This window comes from Saccopteryx leptura, chromosome 2, assembly GCF_036850995.1.
Source record: "Saccopteryx leptura isolate mSacLep1 chromosome 2, mSacLep1_pri_phased_curated, whole genome shotgun sequence".
NCBI classification, from domain to species: Eukaryota; Metazoa; Chordata; class Mammalia; order Chiroptera; family Emballonuridae; genus Saccopteryx; species Saccopteryx leptura.
Window position 1 is genome coordinate 105,619,256 of NC_089504.1, and position 21,433 is coordinate 105,640,688.

At 34.4% G+C, this 21,433-nt stretch overlaps 1 protein-coding gene across 13 annotated transcripts in view; it reads left to right on the forward strand.

Moving 5' to 3' along the window:
* The window catches only part of PPFIA2 (PTPRF interacting protein alpha 2), a 505,851-nt gene that overhangs the window by 333,751 nt on the left and 150,667 nt on the right, over window positions 1-21,433 (forward strand). For 11 of the 13 annotated variants that reach the window (XM_066368469.1, XM_066368471.1, XM_066368481.1 and 8 more), the window contains one exon: window positions 4,085-4,159. The exons of the other annotated variants lie outside the window; for them this stretch is intronic. In XM_066368469.1, coding sequence (XP_066224566.1) covers window positions 4,085-4,159 — 75 coding nt within the window. The remainder of the gene's footprint in view (window positions 1-4,084; window positions 4,160-21,433) is intronic. 13 annotated transcript variants of the gene reach the window in all.

Consider the following 21,433-nt stretch of genomic DNA (forward strand, 5'->3'; position numbering starts at 1 on the left):
AGACAAATACCTGCTGAGGGTGAGTATATTTAAGAAGAAAATAACTGTTGTACCATTTAGAATATAGAAATAATTGATTATCAATTCAGTGCACTTAGCATAATTAAATGAAGCATTTTATACTATGGCCCTAGAAGCTATAATAAGATATAAAAACTCATCAGAAGTGCTTTGCATGTTAGTGAGTGTAAGAGCAACTGAACTGATTATCAACTAAGTATAGCTAAACAGCCTAAAGAAAAATTGTTTTGATTTTAGGCTCTCAAGTTGGACAGACATGTGTAAGTGACTTCTCTAAACATCTTCTTTGGAATAAGAGAATAATAGCACCTACTTCATAGAGTTCATATGAGGATTAGGTACGATCTGATATGCAAAGCTCTTAGCCCATGCTCAGCATATGTCAAATGCTCAGTGAGTGGTAATGAGTATTACTATTAACATAGTAAGTTTCAGCATTTGACAAAATTTTCAAACTCTGTCAAGATACTGTTATCACTGGTGATCCTCATGCTCACTTATATAGTATTTCATTTAGTTATTGAGGAATTAATATGCACCTAAACACTTTTCTCGCTAAGAATAGCTTACATCTTTTCATGGAGATAGGAATGGTTAAGGAAACAGACACAAAACAATTAATTGTAACAGTTTTATTTAAGCTGTAGATATTATATTAAAATATAGATAGAAGATCAAATGAAGATGCAGTTAACCATATCCTGAGGACAAGAAACTACCAACTTTATCATATGGGGTTTAGAACACCTGAGGAGCTAAATACTGTATAAAAAACTGAGCATGCTATGGACAATAACAATGACAGGCAGTCTTTATTACTGATGTCTTTACTTATGCATCCACTGAGTTGTAGGTTAGAACTTTTACAACTAGCTAAGACCAACAGTAATTTTGACACTTCTAATATATTCACCAATTCTGTGGGCTAAAGAAAATGAGAAATATGTATATATTTTGCAATCACTCAGATATCATTGACTAGTTTTTAAAATATGCTATGTACGGGAACTATAGCAAAATATTAAAATATGTGCACTCCCTATTTCTTCCTATGATCTACTATCACAGTGCCAAACTGAATTTGAACTGTTCTGAGATTTTCTTACAATGGTGGTTGTTACAGGATTGATAAGGCTGAAATGAAACAAAGCCTGCCATGATGTAATTTTTATTTAAAATGTATACTCATCCTATCTACTAAAGTTCTTTGTTGTTCTGAAACAATTTGTCATTTTTAGGGACTTATTTTATTTTAATTCCCAGGGATAAATTTCTGTGACCTTGAAACATATTTTGGGAAGAAAATAATAGTTTTATATCATTATAAAGAATATACATGTAACAGATAGAATTATATATCAACTATTCTAGATGTACATAAAATATATTTTGGTTTACATTATTGCTCTATAAATAAGCAATCAATATATCTTAACCTGAAGACTATGCAGAAATTCATTAATTGAGCATGGTTAAATAGTAAAAAATTAGGAAAAATATAGAGGCAAGGTTATCAACTGTGTATTTACTTTTAGAGAAAAAAGAACAACAAATTCAGCAAGGAAAATAAAGATATTTATGGCATTCTGTTGCTGTTATACTCAGAGCAGAGCAACAAGCTAAAAGACTTGTCAGAGATACTATTATTTTTATATTAATGGAGTCCCAGCTATGTACAAGAAGCAAAAATGTTAAGGTTCTTTAAATCCTGGAAAAGTTACTCTTTTGTCCTACCCATTTTTCCATGCAGAAATAGTGCATGATGAATTAAATACAAAGAACAATTCATTCTCATATAAATGTTAATTTAAATATTCATATCATAATGTGTTGATGTTTACATCAGCAATTCTTACATTTATAACATTAATGGAAAATATATTCAGAAATTGTATTTTCTTATAAAGACATTATTATTCTGTGAATAATATGATCTCAAGTTGTAAATGCTATTTTAAATTTATTGAGGGTGATTCTATTTTTTGAAGACTCAATATGAGAATATAAATGCTTAAATTGTGATAAATAAGAAAGTTTAAAATAGTTTCTATGATTTTCAGTGAGCAAAAAAAGTCAGGAAGATACTTGAACCTGCAAGATAGCCTGGTTTTAGTCATTTCTTATGACTTGAATGGCTCTTTTCAGAAACATTCCAATGTATTAGTATATCTTTTAAAATATAGTACCTTACTCTTTATCACAACAGTCTAAATGTGGTCTGATTAGTATTGTATGTACTGAGATCATTTACTTGTACTTAACCATTTCTCATTGTTCTCATCACCGAGAAATCATAGACCTTTCTCAGAACACCCATGTTTTACAGCTCGTATTTTAGGAAGTGGGCGTAAAACTTAACCACCTTTGTTGAATATCAAGCATGCACTACATTTTGTTAGTATCTGCATTCCATGTATCAGCCGCCCTCCTCATTTTTATGACTTGGGAACGTTTGCTTCTTTGGTACCTATCCAAGATGTTCATTAAAAAATATTCCCTGAGTCAAATCATCAAACAGTTTCTTCCAAGTAACTCTTGTTCAGTTATTTATCAGAATTTGTTTTATACAATTTTATGAACAATTGGATATTTGTCTAACAGCACTGTAACCTGGCAGTTCATCTAGCACACCTAGATATCATGAACAAAGCTGCAGAATTGTCTATCATAGTAAATGTCCATTTATGTATATGTATTTTCAGTCTGCAGAGAATTTGAGCATAATGAAATATGACTTATTTTAAACTCCATTTAGATACTTATTCTTTATTACTCGATTATTTCAGAAGTTAAGTCACCTGAATATATATCAGATATTATTATATAGTACAGAAATATGACTGAGATTTAAAAAATTTCAGATTACATTCAGATTTATAGGACCCTACGTGCTTTTTGTTTGTGTGCTAATTGAAAAATAATGTTATAACTACAGCTTTAAAATTGTGATGTATGTTTTTATATATTTCATATTATATTTAACCTATATTCCCCATTAAATGTTACTAAAAAGAAGAAAATACCATTCATTAAAACACTTAATAAAATGTCAAAATTATAATGAATCAAAAGTTTATAAATATATAAAATATATATTCATTATGCAAATGCTGTTATATTTTCATTAAAAAAATCTGTTAATTTATAAATACTCAAAAACTCACCATAAATTGCATCTTATGTTGATGCTATAAATTTTTTGTTAATTATTTTCTTAAGGAAAATTGAGCTGTTGTAGTCATTCATATTAATTCAGTGAAATTTCTTTTTGAGACTTTTATAAATGTAATATCTTTGTGATAAAAATATTTATTCTTTTGGATAAATTTAATAAATATAACATATCTATACATCTGAACATATAACAAATATAACAATTATAGAAGTTCTAAGTAAGCAAGAATAAAAGGAACACTTTAAGTTTTATTTGTTTATAAAGATTTGTAAATCATTATTTTCAAATTAAATGTGAAGAGTTTTTAGTTCTACAGATTATAGAGGTTTAACCTTTGGTGTCGGAAACCTGCTAGGAATTTCAGAATAATTAAGCACTTTTCAATCCTTCAATAACAATGTAGACCTCTAATTAATACAAAACACATGAGCAATAGTCAACATACTTCAGATGCTTTGCTTTTAGATAAATCATTTCTGAAATTGAGTAGTAAATGCCAAACGAAAGCTAATTTATTATTTTAAAGAAGTAGAGAGAAAGTTTCCTGCCTATATCTTATGCTTAATCTGTAACTATTTTTCGGATGAATTCATAATATATTTTTGAACTTTGCCTCCATTTACTATGAATCGGAATTGAGAGCAAGATGAGTCTATTTCAACCCCACTGGAAAATCTATCTTTGAAACACTAAAAAGACTTACTTACAAGAAAATCTCTTGATGCAGTGACACTATAAGGTGTCAGTGTAGTTGTAGTGTTCCTGAACACTTAAGACTATAAATGATTGAATAATAGCCAACTGTGACTGTTGATAATGTGAATGACCTATTAACAGTTTAACATGTATGAATGTACCTTACGGCACATATTTTGGTTTTTCTTCTAGGTAAGGGAGCGACTGAGGGTTTCTTTAGAAAGAGTCTCTGCACTGGAAGAAGAACTAGCTGCTGCTAATCAGGAGGTAACATACCAAACTTTCTCCTCTTTTGAGGTGCAATGTCGCTAACAATATATTCTTTGTTTTACATCACGTTTATTGAAATGGTCACAAAAAATAAACTACATTCTGTATACACACCACTGAACAAGGCCTGTTGAAACTGGTTGCAAGAATCGTGTTTTCTCATTTCTGGTGATTCAGATCTGTCATTAAGAGATGAAGGAAACTTAGCAATAGCTAGTGATATGTGAGCTAGTGAGGTGGAGATTTAGAAAGGCTGCAGTCAGAATGCCATCCCTTATGAGAAGTCAAACACAGATCCTAAATGGAAAAACGTGTAAAATGTCTGCTAAACTTAGAACATGTTCAAAACAAAGGTAATTCCTTGAAGATATAAATACATTTTCCCTCAGGTCCTTATTATTCTTATCTTCTAAAAGTACTGAGTGCATGCTATGCTTAATGGCATTATTGAATTCATTCCTTTAAATCCTGTTCATGACTCTAAGGTATTTTATAACTGTCCCAAATTTAAAGAGTTGTTTTTATTTAGAAGACTTTATTTCTTTTGCTGATTAGTACCTGAATGAACTTAGATCAGCAGACTATATAACAAATTTATAAATATGTATAATAAATGCGGTCTGAAATAGCCCCAACCATCTTTCTCTTTCTTTCTTTCTTTCTTTCTTTCTTTCTTTCTTTCTTTCTTTCTTTCTTTCTTTCTTTCTTTCTTTTCTTTTCTTTTCTTTCTTTCTTTCTTCTTTCTTTCTTTCTTTCTTTCTTTCTTTCTTTCTTTCTTTCTTTCTCTCTCTCTCTCTCTTTCTTTCTTTCTTTCTTTCTCTTTCTTTCTCTCTCTCTCTCTCTCTCTTTCACACACACACACACATAAACATTTTATTAATGAGGCAATTGTGTTCTCCAGAACTATATTCCTATAATGTAAATATTGTTATTACTATTAGTGGACATACTAAAATAATTTAACAATTATTGAATTATTTAATAAATAACTGAAGGAGTGGGAGGTCAATGTAATTAATTATGTTTTATTAAGAGATTCTTAACAAAATAATATTGACATTTACAACACACATACACAAAAACAAATTTGCATATTTTTAAACCAAGCTAAAAATCTTACCCAGTCTAAATTCCCTGTTCTTTAAAATAAGCGGCAGCAACTAAACAACTTTACCTACAATTTTATCTATTCCAGGTTTAACAATTTTTTTTTTTTTTTTTTTTTACAGAGAGAGAGAGAGTCAGAGTGAGGGATAGACAGGGATAGACAGACAGGAACGGAGAGATGAGAAGCATTAATCATTAGTTTTTTGTTGCGCATTACAACACCTTAGTTGTTCATTGATTGCTTTCTCATATGTGCCTTGACTGCGGGCCTTCAGCAGAGCGAGTAACCCCTTGCTCGAGCCAGCGACCTTGGGTTCAAGCTGGTGAGCTTTTTGCTCAAGCCAGATGAGCCTGTGCTCAAACTGGCAACCTCGGGGTCTCGAATCTGGGTCTTCCACATCCTAGTCTGACGCTCTATCCACTGCGCCACCGCCTGGTCAGGTTCCAGGTTTAACAATTTAAACTGAAGATATATACATGTATTTAACAATATACATGCATATGCAGAGTCTAAAAGATGATGGAGTTTATTCTATCATCATTATATTATGGAAATAGAGTTTATTCTATCATCTATGAATTGTTATTCTCTGTCTCCCTCTGTCTCTGTGTCTCTCGTCATTTTTCCCTTATCCCATTATCACAGATGGTTTTGGAGTTCTCTCCCATTAATTTTTTTTATATGATCTTTTCCAAGAAGTCCTCATTCATTTCTTATCCATCCAAGTCTTCACTCATGCTTGCTGTGGGGAAAAAGAAAAACAAATCTATAGCTTAAAGTTCATGCTCTTTTCTAAGCTCCACAGAAGATTTTAAACACTGAGTTGGCATTTCTACCCAGCTCTGATAATAGTTGAATAGATTGTTGTCTGCCACAGGTGTCCAGCATGGGACACAGAGGAAAAACTAAAATCCAGTTCAGGGTTTGCTAATCAAGATATGCACCTGCAGAACTGTAACCATCTCTAGGGATGAATTTTTATAATATATACAAAGGCACCATCTGCACTGTTGGGCCTGAATCTCCACCTAGTTTTCCCGAGTGAGCCTTAGATTCTCTATGGCACAAGAAAACAATGAAATAAGTGGCATTATTAAAAAGAATATGAGACAGCTACATGTTCTGTTCTGGACAGAGCTCCAAAACATTCTACTTTACAAAAAGGAAGAGGTTGCATAGAATGATTCTAATTTTGTATAAATACAAATAATAATTAAACATTATTATGACACTAGAAAAAAAATTAGATATAAATACCAAGCTGTTATTATTAGTTGTTTCTGGTATTTGCAAGTGATGTACCATTTATGTCTGTTTCATTTAAATTTTTAATAATTTTTTATTATATTATAAACAAATAAAGCAATAAACATATTTTAGCTTAGGATGCCATTTTCCATACTTGATCACTCTATTGTTCACTTAATAATAACAACAGTTAATATTTACTGAGCACTTTAAACATCTAGGGCAGGCACTGTGCTAAATGTATATAAGTAGAATAATACTAAGAGTTACATACTACTATGCTACAGATGAGCCCAGAGAGGTTATTTCTGCCACCCTAACACACTTCTCTCCTTCTTGAAAATGTGCTTCTTTTTGAATTTGTCATAAATCTTTGTATTCAGGCAGTTTCGATTCATTTATTCAATGGTTTCCATAGTCTACCCTCCCCAATCCATTTACTCTCATCATTTTCTATAAACATTAAAATGACCAGAATTCAAGTCTTCATTATTTCACACCTGAGATTTTATTATAGATTTCTAGCTATATCTCCAATCTCTTTTTTTTCCAGGGACAGAGAGAGAGTCAGAGAGAGCGATAGATAGGGACAGACAGACAGGAATGACAGGAATGGATAGAGATGAGAAGCATCAATCATCAGTTTTTCATTGCGACACCTGAGTTGTTCATTGATTGCTTTCTCATATGTGCCTTGACTGCGGGCCCTCAGTAGACCAAGTAACTCCTTGCTTGAGCCAGTGACCTTGGGTCCAAGCTGGTGAGCTTTTTGCTCAAGCCAGATGAGCCCACGCTCAAGCTGGCGACCTCAGGGTCTTGAACCTAGGTCCACCACATCCTAGTCCGATGCTCTATCCACTGTGCACTGCCTGGTAAGGCTCCAGTCTCTTTATGCTATCTAGTTCTTCAAAGTTAAACTTTTTTTTATTTTAGTGAGAGAAGGTGAGGCAGAGACAGACTCCTACATGCCCCCAACTGAGATCCACCCAGCAAGCCCACTAGGAGGCAATGCTCTGTCCATCTGGGGCCACTGCTCCATTGCACATCAACCAAGCCATTTTTTAGCACCTGAGGCAGAGGCCACAGAGCTATATCTTAGCACATGGGGCCAACTTACTTGAAGCAATTGAGTCATGGCTGTGGGAGGGGAAGAGAAAGAGAGAGAGAAAGAGAAAAGGAGGAGGGGTAGAGAAGTAGATGGTCACTTCTTCTGTGTGCCCTGACTGAGAATCGAACCCAGGACATCCACATGCTGGACTGACACTCTACAACTGAGGCAACCAGCCAGGACCTTCAAAGTTAAATCTATTAAGCAAAGCTCCAATCATATCAATTATTTTCCATAACATATTCTGATATGTAATATCTACTTATATGTAATGTATATGCCATATTAACTTATTAATAATGAAATGACATAACTTTTGTTATCCAAAAAGATACTTCAGAACTAGGGACTTTATTCAATCAATTGTTCTCAAGTAGAGATCTCCTAGGGATTAATTTATACCCTACATAAAACATTTTTAAAAATAGAGAATCTTTTCAATGGTTCTAACCTTCAAACTTGACTACCCCTCTGCATCTGACTAAGGTCTTGTTAAATTACTGTATTCATTTTTTATGAAAGCAACCAACATTTTTCCTCCCTCTAAATTTTATGCTAATGTCTCTCTTGGAATGCCTCCACAACTTCAGTTCACCCACTCAAATTATACTTTCTTATTGAAAATCAACTTCAGACATCACCTTAATTTTAATGAAATATTTGTATTTTTATGATTTCTTGCCAACAGTAATTTCTCTTAGGTTAAATTGCTAAAGCGTATTGCTTCAGCACTTACCATGTCTGCTAAACAAGTGTTAATTTAAGGTTAATCATATACCTCTCTAAGCTTAAGTTGTTAGTTGTCTAAAAATATGGACTGCATCCTGCTCAGTTGTATTTATTTCAGTCAGTACACTGATATGAACCTTGTGATTAACCTTTGTCAAATTTTATTATATAGTTTGCTGTGACCAGTGTTTTCACATTGTTCATTGGCTATTTCCTTAATAGAGAGTTTGTGCAATAACCTTAGGCATGCTTAATAAACAGCAATACATCAATCACATGCATCAAATTAATAAGATGATGGTCCTTTAAAAATATACTTATTGAGCAACTACTATATGCAGAAATTGCTCTGAGTCTCTGACAGAAAGGTATAAAAAATAAAATAACTGTGAAATTATGCAAATGTTTATGTAATTTGCCCTCAAGTGATAGAGAGGAACATATAAGCAAATAGATAAAATGCAATTTAATATAAAACTAAAGTAATGCAAAGCAGAATCCTAAACAAAGTGCAAAAGAGCACACAGGAGGAGGGTATTCATTCTGAGCCAAAGAATTAGAGGTCTCCCCTTTGAAGGAAGACTTGACCTTTGAAGGAAACCCTTATGATTTGGCTTCAAAATTGGTGGAAAACATTTCAGGCTGAGCCTCCAGTACAACTAAGAGAACCAGAAATTGGTTGTTTCAGTACTAATGAATGATGCTGTGTTGCTAAGAATCAAGATATGTAAAGATGTAGAAGTAGAGGGTGGCGAGATTGATAGGACTCAGATTTTAGAGAGCCTTGAATGCTGTGATCAAAATTTGTAATTTAGGCCCTGGCCGGTTGGCTCAGTGGTAGAGCGTTGGCCTGGCATGCAGGGGATTCGGGTTCGATTCCCGGCCAGGACACACAGGAGAAGCGCCCATTTGCTTCTCCACCCCCCGTCCTTCCTCTCTGTCTCTCTCTTCCCCTCCTGCAGCCAAGGCTCCATTGGAGCAAAGATGGCCCGGGCGCTGGGGATGGCTCCTTGGCCTCTGCCCCAGGCGCTAGAGTGGCTCTGGTCTCGGCAGAGCGACGCCCCCTGGTGGGCAGAGTGTCGCCCCTGGTGGGCGTGCCGGGTGGATCCCGGTCGGGCGCATGCGGGAGTCTGTCTGTCTCTCCCCGTTTCCAGCTTCATAAAAATACAAAATATATATATATATATATATTTGTAATTCATACTTTATAAATGAGAAAGCACTGAAGGTATAGTTTTGCTTTGGTTTATTTTTCTTTTTGTTTTGTATAGTGAACACCACTCAGAGGATTTTTTTTCTTTTTGTGAAGTGTTAGTTTAGAGAGGAGTAGAGCTGGAAAGGTGATGTAATCTGATATGGCTTGTTTATGTAATGATCTGATATGTGATTTTGATCATGACACTTCAACAACCATTTGGGCATACTGTTAAGCAGGCATTGTCTTTGGTGCTGGGTATAAATATATAATAATAAAACTCAGATATTAACAAAGCAGTCATTCTCTTAAGTCTAGTATGGGAGATAGACGTGGTAAAAAGTAATTATAATAGTAAGTTATTTAATGAGCAGAGTTTCAGTTTGGGAAGGTGAGAAAAGTTATGAAGATGGATGGTGGTGAATGTCCGTAACACCACTAAACTGTACACTTAAAAATGGTTAAGATAGTAAATTTTATGTTTTGTATACTTTACCATAATAAATAAGTAATTATAATACAATATGACTAATGTGAAAATGAAAGTAAGTACAATGTTCAATAAATACAATGTTTACCTACAGTTTTGGTGTTAAATTGTATGGGCATGAATGAGGAAATGCTGAAGTTATTTAAAAAGTTCTTCCTGGAGAAATCATGCCATTTGCAACAAGATGAATGAATCTTGAGGGCCTTTACTAATTGAAATAACTCAGACAAAGAAAGACAAATACTGTATGACCTCACTTATATATATTATATAGAATGGAAAATGTCAAACCCATAGAAACAGAGGAGATGAGAGGTTGCCAGAGGCTGGGAGGGGGGGGGTTGAGAGAAGTAGGAAGATGTTCGTCAAAGGATAGAAACTTTCGGTTAGAAGATAAATAAGACTAGGAGGTGTAATGTACAGCATGGTGACTATAGTTAACAGTACTAGATTAGATACTTACAATTTCCTGAGAGTAGATCTTAAATGTTCTCACCACCAAAAGTGACAAGGTAACTATGTCAGGTAATGGTGGGGCTACTAACCTTTTTGTGGTAATCATTTTAAGATACATGCATATATCAAATCACCACATTTTACTCCTTAAACTTATACAATGTTATTTGTTCATTATCTCTAAGTAGAGCTGGAAAAGTATATTTTTAAATATCTCTAGCAAAAAATACTTACCTACAATTTAAAGTGAGACTCTAAAGAGCTTAGCCAATGGACTTGGAGGAAAAGACGGGAAGCAGGTTTGAGCAGGGACGGGAGGGTCAATGGACAGGCGGGACAGGATTGCTGGAACGTGGGCTTCCTCCTGCTGCAAGTGGGGAGCCAACCAAGAGTCTTAAGGATGTGATCATATTTTTAATTTTGCAGATCAATGGTACCTCCAAATATATATTAAAGGTAAAAAAATATATATGATAATAAAAGTACCGTGTTTAAAGTTCAGATATTTTACAATTTCTTAAAAGAAACAAGGGGCTAGTGTGAGAAAATACTGAAATGTGTAAAACAGAGGTAGTAACCCTATCTACTATTTCTTATCTTCTTTTAGATATGAATGAAAGAATCAAAGCAATCTAAATAAATAAATAAATAAATATACATAATCAAAATTTGGGTTTTGGTGGGGGTTTTTTTTTGTTGTTTTTTTTTTGCCTCTTTGAAGAGCCCACACAGGCAAATTGTATTGTTAGCATTGAATACATTTTACAGGCCATTATCTTTAAAAAAGTGAACACAGATGATATAGACACAGAAAATTCAATGAAGACTTTATTTCTTGTCAACTATTTTTGTTACTGCTAAAAATTGGAAACCACAAAAAAATGTACAAAGGAAGTGAAAAGAGAAATAGAGTACATCTTAACAACATGTTCTCCTTTAAAAGAAGACTATATAATTTTTAAATTATTTAATTAAAGCAGACATATGGATTATTCAGAAACTACAGTAAAAATTCAACTGACAGAGTAATTTTCAGTGAATAAACAGGTGTGTTCATTTAGAAAAAATTTTCTGCATGATTGCATTAGATATAAAGTGACCTGGCATATTTAGTTGTAGGCTGAACTATATTTTGCATGTTCTATGTTTATTCCTAACAATTAATTTAATAACTTTAAATTATACTTTTCTTACAGAAAGTGACATTTTATTTTACTTCATCTACAACCAGTCTTTTCCCTGAAGTCTAATTTCCTAGGGGGGAAAAATAAAGAACTTTCATGGGCAAACAAAGTACCATTGATATTCAGAAGAATACTGGATCAGGATAGTGGGAGGAGGTGGTGGTAATGGACATTTTTAAGGGATTGGTAGAACTACAGATGGACCGTAGCTATTGCTTTAAATACATTTCACCATTTAATGATCACAACAATCCTTTGAGTTGGATTAAAAACAAGTATTCTATTGAATTCACAGAAATGAATGGAAACATGGAAAAGGTGAATAGATACAAACAAGGATGGAACCTACCTTAAAAAGTCAGTAAGAGGCTGGGAAGGAATGACGGAAGCTGGAAACTCAAGTCTTTGAATCAAATAAAGATAATAATAAGAGATCTATCTAATGGATAGATACCAGAGATAGAGAGAGGAAAGGAAGGAGGGAGGGAGGAAGGGAGGGACAGAGGCAGAGACAGAGACACAGAGAGTTTTAAATATAGGGATTGGAGTTGATCAACAGTGTCAAAAGTTTCATGAAGGCATGTAAGATTATGTCTACTATGAAGTGATTAGGCTTAGACTTAACCATTTGAAGGTCACTAAAAATGTTTGCAAAGACAGTTTCAATAAACTGTAGTGCAAGGAGAATAGCTATGATGACAGGAAATTGAGTCAATTAGGAATTTTAAAATGGGAGATGATGAGTGATACTCTTGAGAATTTGCATCAAAGAAAAGGGGAGTGTAAAGCTGAATGTGTAGGCAATAATAAGAGATAGCCTTTTGAAGATGCCAGTGGGAAGAATGGGAGACACAAAGAGAAAGGATTATTAGTGTGCAACACAGTAGAGGGTACACATGGTTTCAAAATCAATAGCAAGTTGTAAAACAGCTTCCCCCAAGAAATGGAGGAAGGAGCACAGGATGTGTAGTGTAGAGATGAATAAGGATTTTGACTTGGAGAGGTAAAAAAGACACAGAAATTTTATCAGAGAGAGTCTTCTCAATGAAACAGGGATTATCTGCGAAGAGCAGAGGAACAGAATTACTATTAATGAGCTTAATGGAAATGAGTATAAGATAATGTAGCATATGTCATGGAGCCCATAAATTATACAAGGGCATTTAGTGTGGGATGATAGACCCACAGGAGGTTCTCATTAAGTTACCCCAGTATATTAAACAAATTAAGTTTCCACAGCACTTACCAATGGAAACAATTAGAATTCTACCACAGTATTTCCTTGTCTAAATCTATGAAGTTCTCTTAGTCATAATAATTTGAAAGGGAGAGACACAAATATGAAATTCAAGTTGTTTCAGATGATTTTAGTCACTTGAAATAAATTGAGAGGTGAAATGTTTCCTGGAAACTTAACAGAGGTAAAAACCAGGATGCTACTGAAATCCACAAGCAACTCAGCTATATTTAGAGAGAAAAAAATTTGATATCTGAGGGTGATCCAGACAATCAAATGGAATGTGGGAGAGTTGTTAAGTAGTGCTCATTAAAGGAATTAGCCTTAGAGTAACTGATAGCAATACTCACTTGAAGTTAAGTAAATTGTTTCAGATTTACTTTAATATTATTTATCTTGATAGACTGTGCTGATTTCTCATTTTTTCTTTTAATTCTATCTCTTCCCTTGTTTCTGAAATGAAAGCAGACATAATTTTTTTGTTTATCACTGCCTTTATAGAAATGACCACTGTTCCAACTTTCTAATTACCTTAGGTTTTTATATATTACAAATCCTAATTCAGCTAATTAGTTTATTTTTGTCATCAATAAAAGTATAAAACTATTTTCATTATTAGTAAAATCCTTTGATCAACTTTGAATTAACATTCTAAGGGGAAGTCAAATTCAAGTTTTTTTGTTTGATTACTATTTGAAGCACATCACCTTGGCTAAATATACCAGAAAATAGCATTTGTTTACTGACAACAGTGATTGCCTGTAGTGCTGACATCCTTACAGCTCTGAACTTTTATCCCTTGAAGACACCATAAACTTAGCTGATGTGATGTTTTTAGCTTGCCTACAAACTGTTATGACTTTCCAAAGGACCCACTTAGTGGGAACCTATTCTTTCTGTTGGAATTGTATCATTTAGTTAGAAAATTGTATAGTTCTTAATTGATTTTATTTCATAGAAGAGTTTAATGATAATTGATCAATGTCCTTTTTTTTTCTTTATATTGGTACACTCAAGTTTTCAGCATTGTCAAACTGGCAATTATTCACAAATGCCTATGCTTGCTTATTATGCCTCTAGATTATCTTTTATAATAGTATTGCATTGTCAAGATAAGTGTATCAACTAAATTACCTAAGTTATTATCATCAATAAAAAATTTCTTCTTTGCTGTTGATAATTCTGCTGCGCTGGTTCAAAGAATCTTTTCCAAATAAAAGAAAATCAAGATGTTTTATGATAAATGTATTAAAATACAACAATGAAAAGAAAGCTCAAGAAATTGCTGTTTGCTACTTTTACTACTTTAACTATATCTAAGACCTGTGTGAAGAAATTGTTTAAAGTACAGGTTAAAATTGTCTCCTGTTGTGTATGAGACATTTGAAGTCTATTTGCAATCTTTTTTAGACTCTCTTTTCTGTTCTGAATACATCTCTTCTTTGATAAAAGCATAGATTTTGTTCTCCTTGTGATAGCAGACCTGGTTGTTTTATCTTTGCACATGGAGATTATGAACTGCTTTTTATCTCTTTATATTAATAACAAGATTATGCTTGATATTAATACTTTGATCATAAACATCATAAACTGACCCATTTTATTTTACTCATGTGTTTATTAGAGCATTCTTATGAGATAGATTAATAATTTAAAAAACTTAAATGGGATACATTTTAATGAAATTTAGTGAGAGACAAGTGTCAAAGTAAAAAAAAAATCTTTTTTAATTATTTAACTTGAAGTCAAAAGATTCTAGTTTGAGTTCTTTATCACTTACTAATTATGCAAACTTTGGTAATTTATTTAACCTCTGTACACCTCAGTTTTCTCATCTGAGAAATGGAATACTATTAAATTTGGGGATGACCTTGTTTTCAATTTGATGTTATTTGGATGAAATAATATATAAGGAAGCATATTGTAAATTTGAAGTATTAACATTGTACTGCTATTATGCTCAAAGATCAATAGCAGCCTTCCATTGACAATTTGCCTTGGGGATAAACAAAATAACGGTACTTTATTTTGTACATGGGCCTAAATTTGTATTTAATTGGATAAATAAGTATTGTACCGGTAGCAGTACCTGGATTTTTTTTTTTTTTTTTTTTTTTTTTTTGCATTTTTCTGAAGCTGGAAACAGGGAGAGACAGTCAGACAGACTCCCGCATGCGCCCGACCGGGATCTACCCGGCACGCCCACCATGGGGCAACGCTCTGCCCACCAGGGGGCGATGCTCTGCCCATCCTGGGCGTCGCCATGTTGCGACCAGAGCCACTCTAGCGCCTGGGGCAGAGGCCACAGAGCCATCCCCAGCGCCCGGGCCATCTTTGCTCCAATGGAGCCTTGGCTGCGGGAGGGGAAGAGAGAGACAGAGAGGAAGGCACGGCAGAGGGGTGGAGAAGCAAATGGGCGCTTCTCCTGTGTGCCCTGGCCGGGAATCGAACCCGGGTCCTCCGCACGCTAGGCCGACGCTCTACCGCTGAGCCAACCGGCCAGGGCCAGTACCTGGATTTTATAAATGACTTGCTAATTCACTTATTTATGCAATTGGTAATAATAACAGCATCTATAATTTTGAGGGGAACAATATTCTATGCCTGGCACTATGCTAAGCCCCAAAAGCCCACCCCCCAAAATGCACATAGGTGCATGCATGCACATTTTTTACTTAATCATCTCAATTAACATATCAGGAAGCTAAAATTATTATTACTAGTGCTTTGCAAATGAGAAAACTGAGGCATAGAAGAGCTAAGTGAAATGTTTTTCACATTATCACTAGTCAGCAGGAATCCAAATCCAGGGAATCTGACTCCAAATTTGAGTATTTGACAGTACCCATGAGGATGCCTGATTTTCTATTAATAAAAAAAATTATTTATATATGAAAACTGTGTTTCTAAATTTAGCTTACCTTCAACTGGATATTTAACTTCATCACAGCTCCTTTGTATTTGTCATATTTCCCCGGATTATTTCAAGGTTCAAAGATTCACTATATTGACGGAGGTAAGAAACAAGTGTTAACTAAGTCAAAAAAACATGTATTAAGTCAATCAGTTAAATTAACCTGCCTTTAATTTACCAAATAGTGGGTTGAAATTAACATTTAACTTTAGAGGAAAGAAGCATTAAAACATCTAGTATGTGAAGTTATTTGGATAAGTTAGATTATTGGATTTTAAACCTTACATCTAAATGTTTTTCCTATGTATAGATTTCAGTATCAGTGACTCGGACTAGTTTCTTAAGTAAATAGCATGAGAGCATAGTGTTGGTCCTCATGTATTTAGTGTAGAAAATATGGGACCTCAAGTTATAGTCAACAAAATCAGAGAATTTTGAAGGATGTCTTTATATACATTTCAATTTTGAAAGGGAAGAACAGTGGATCTTAAATGTTAAGTAATTTGGAAGTTCCAAATAGTTGACTGGGACACTAAATGAAAGTGGATGGACAAAAAAGATGTATGAATTGCTTTAATCTACTTTTTGTTGTTTGTTTTTGTTTGTTTTTACTTTTGTAAATAGGTATTTGCTCATAATTTTAATTTTTAAAAACACTGTAGCAGAAAACATCACAAATTTGATTAGCTGGTATCTACCATATGTTGTTTATTTGTCTTAGCTTTTTTGGAGGGGGGACTGCTATAACAAACTACCAAAGTCTGGGTAGCTTAAACAACAGACGTTTATCTCTCACAGTTTGGGAAGTCAGGATGTTAATATCAAGGTGGTAGAAAATTCAGTGTCTGTTGAGAGCTTGCTTCCTGATTCATAGATGGCGCCTTCTCATTGTGTCCTCATAGACGAATGAGACACTGAATCCAATTCATGTGGGCTCCACCTTTATTACCTAATCACATCCTGAAGGTCCCCCCTCCTACTACCATCACATTAGGGGTTAGGATCCCACATATGAATATTCGGGGATACAAACATCCAATTATAACACTGTCACCCGTGCTGAGCCAACCTGCCACATCTCAGAGCTTAATCCTTCACAAGACTGGCCTCCCTCCTGGCATCAACTTCAAGAGTACTGCCAATCTAGGAAGCACACCAAAGCTTTGAGAGGTTTTATTGAGCTTTCATTAGAGAAAAATCATTGTTTGTCCAAGTAGTTGATCTCAGCCTCCAGTTCAAGATGCAAAGCCTCCTTTCTGGCATAACCTACTTCTATGTTAAGACTGTTAGTGTGGCCAGTCCCATCCTAAAATCTGTTGTGGCCAGACCTCACCCTAAACAAAGATAGTCCTAGCAGGTGTGACAAAGATTACTTCCCATAAGCTTAGGACAAAGGCCTGACCTCTCTTAGGGCAAAGACAAATTCTCTACACACAGCTATAATTCATCTTAACTTTCTATCTTAATTAAAGACTTTTTATGAACATTTAGTGCTCTCTATTTAATAATATGTTGATAAAAACCAGTATGTTACCTTTCTACCTGAAAAGCACTACAATTGAGAAATACAGAGAAAAAACCAGCAAGTAGAATCAGAATATGTATTGAGGATGTTTTATAAAATTATTGAAAAAAAAATGGCAAGGGGAGAAGAGGAAGGAGGGAGGGAGGGAAAAGTATAGTTTTTTTTTTTAATAGAGAAGTGCAATGCAGTTAGATTACAGTTGTCATCAGAAATACTTCTGGGAGATCCGTTCCTGAGATGCCATAATTGTCATGTCTTCTAGCCAACATGATATGAAAGGGGATCAAGAAACATAGAAGGATAACTTATAACTCTTAGAGACATGATAAGGCCTGACCAGGTAGTGGTTCAGTGGTTAGAGCATCAGACTAGAATGCTGACCACCCAGGTTTGAAACCCCAAGGTCACCAGCTTGAGCACAGGCTCACCTGCTTGAGTATGGTGTTGCCAGCTTGAGCGTGACATCATAGACATGACACCATGGTCACTGGCTTAAGCCCAAAGATCACTGGCTTGAAGCCCAAGGTTGATGGCTTGCGCTAGGTGTCACTAGCTTGGCGGGAGCCCCCTGATCAAGGCACATATAAAAAAGCAATAAATGAACAACTAAGGTGTCACAACTATGAGTTGATGCTTCTTATCTCTCTGCCTTTCTGTCTTTCTCTCTTACTAAAAAAAAAAAAATAATAGAGAGACATGCTAAGGAAGTAGAAAAAATTATTTTTTCATAATTCCATTGAACAAAACCTGTTTGAACAATCACTCTAAGTTATAGAAGAGACCATCAAGTACAATGTCTATTTGTGTGGCCATATGAAGGGTTTATATTGATTACTAGTAAGAAAATGGATATTAAAGTGAAAGAAGTAGCATCTAGAATCCACAGAATATAAAGAATACTTGGCCATAATGTACATGTATATCAAAACATCACTTTGATACCTCATGTACTTAAAACTTTATTTGTAAATTATAGCTCAATAAAGCTGAAAAATGAACTGCAAAAAACGAATGCTTAGAATTTATAAGTGAATTTAATAGAGTCATATAAAATATATACACAAATATCAGTAGCAGTCCCACACCAGTACTAACTAAATAGAAAATAAATAACAAAGCCAGCCCTAGCTAGGTGGCTCAGTGGATAAGGCGTCAACCTGGTGCACCAGAGGTCATGGGTTTGACCCTCAGTCAGGGCATCTATGAGAAGTAATCAATGAGTACACAACTAAATGGAACAACTAAGTACAATGACAATTTGATGCTTTTCTCTCTCTCTTTCTTTCTCTCTCAAATCTGTGAAAAAAAAATTTTTTTAAGTAATAAAACCACATTTATAAAAACTGAATACCATGAAAACATTTAATCAAAATATGTATAAGGAAATAATTCAAGATCATATTTATATCATATTTAGCAGAAACAACATTCCTTCAACAAACATTGATTAAAACTACATCAATAATTAACATAAAGTACTTAACACATAAGAAGCCCTCTTCTACATGTTTTATACATTTTAACTCATTTGATCTTCACATTAGTCACCTTTGAGGTTGGTATTACAAATGTCATCATTTATAAGGAAACTGAGGCAGAGAGGGAAAATAACTCAAGTCCAAAAGTATTAAAATGAGAATTCTACTCCATAGTTTATGCTCTTATTCAGTAGTGGGCAGGTACAAACACTGTTTTGGGCCTTGAGGACATACCAGTAACCAGGTCAGAAGTAACCCCACAGTCAAAAAGCTTATATGAGAAACATAAATTTTAAAATAATTTTAGGTACTGACAAGTTCTGTGAAACAAATGGGTAGAGACCTATGGGTAGAGAGTATTGCAAAGTTAATCCATACTTTTAAAGTTTTTTTCCTGGGTTCTTTAGTTCTTACTTTCATAATATTATTAACCAATGTCATTATATCATCCAGAATATTCCTATTCAGACACAAGTATACCAAATAGCATATGAAAACATACCGTACATTCACACATTGAAATATTGCATTTCCAGGGGTAAGTTTTCTGATGTTTCTACTGTTTTAAGTGAAATTAAAAATAAATTGTGTTCAAGAGAGCATAAATCTAAAAAATCAGGAAGTAGTTATAGTTTTGACTTTCACTGGTTCCATTTGAACAGTTTTAAAAAAAAGAGAGAGGGACATAAATGTCTATACCAAGAGTCAGCAAACTTTTCTCTGGGCCATCCAGGAAATATTTTAAGCTGAGGCCATTTGGTCTCTGTTGCAACTACTCCACCTTTGTAGAGTATAAGCAATCATAGACAATTACGTAAACAAATGAGCTTGGCCTGTTCCAATAAAAATGTATTTGTGGGCACTGGAAATTAAACTTCTTATAATTTTTATGTCACAAAGTATTATCCTTCTTTCAATTCTTTTCCGCCATTCAAGCATGTACAACCATTTTTAGCTTGCAGGCCTGGCAAAAAAAATCGCCAGCCTGAAGTAGGTCACCCCTGCACGAGATGGTCACTGAAGTCATGTCGTAGGGGCTGTCAGAGGCCTTCAGCATCCTTTCTCTGGGTGGCTGCCTCTACCTCCAATACAGGGACAGGAGAAGAACTGCACTTGAAGAATTTAGGTTTAGTCCACAAACTAAAGGGTGTTTTTAAAGGTCACCTGGAAGTGTATTAAAATTCAGATTCATTAAAATGAATTCTACATTTGGAACAAGTATCATAGGTGATTTTGATGAAGATAATTTTGAACTGCCAATAAGATCCTCGACCTAAATAAAACTTAAACATAGAGCTATTAGCCCAGAAACTGGAGACTACAGAGCAGTGAGATACGTATCACAACAGAAATAAAGAACAGAAGACTACAGAATTTTCTATGAAAAGTGGATAGTCAGAAGTAGGTGGGAATTAGTGTGGGCAAGTGGGTGAATGGGGCAGGTATAAAACCTTCATCCTATAGTGGCTGTGTAATTGGGTGCTGTGAATATCTTCTGCCCTAGCTGAGGGCAAGACAGGAAAGGAGAAAACACATTGCAAACCAGAGCTCTAATCTCCACCCAGGGGAATGTTATTCCCCCTGAGTGCTTCTGCCCTTTGCTTCCTCTGTGACTATAAGCAATTTCCTGGCGTACCCTTTGCCTTCCTTAGTTCAATTCTAATAATAGAACTTATCAGCTAAGGGTGCTGTTAATGAGTTACTACAACCAAGTGCATAACACTGTGCGTGGCAGAGAGCACCTTCAGTAAATAACTTTGTTATTGATAATCTTGATGTTGATCTGGTTAGCCATGACACTGTCCAACTTCTTAGGACGACTGAACTGAAATCTAAGGGGAGGAGTGTATATCTCACAGGGAGGCTGGCAGGTTGCCATTTGCTGTGGACAGGAAGAGGTTCTCTGGAAACTTCATTTTCTTTACCCATTAAAAAAAGTATAAAGACCACATAAGTTCTGGTTCCTTTCTATTATGACATTTTGTGATATGTACACATTTAAAAAATCACATAAAAATGAAATTGAAATGCATGAAAAAGAATATAACATATAATTAATACCATTAAAACCCAAGCAAATGGATTCCTTTTAGAGAAATTGTTGAGAATAATGAATTTAGTATGCTTTTTTTTGTTGTTATTTCTAAGGAAGGAGCTAAATGGATAAATCCTTTTTATTGCCCTGGCTTGCTTTTTTTATATGCAAGAATGACTAATGGGTTTTGTTTCTGCCTATACATTTTCTCAAGTACATTTCAAGCACTTTCAAATGCTTTTTTCCCCATAAGACTTTTTTCCTTGGCATACAGAGCTGAAAAGAATTGTTCTAAAACACAGCCTATAATTTTGTCACTTTGGCACTAACTGGGGGGGAAAAAAAAAAGAAAAAGCACAGGCATATACTTACAGTGTTAGCCATGCCTGGCTGAAGAGGTCAGGTTTTATAGTGCTGAAAGGGTAATATAGTCCATCTTCAAAGAAATTAATTTATTTATTATATTTATATGCTGTTGGACATCTCTTTTTTTAAGTGGTACTGAGTTATGAGTGATATTCAAATTTGTACATAGGTTATATGTACATTTTGATGAGTTGAACG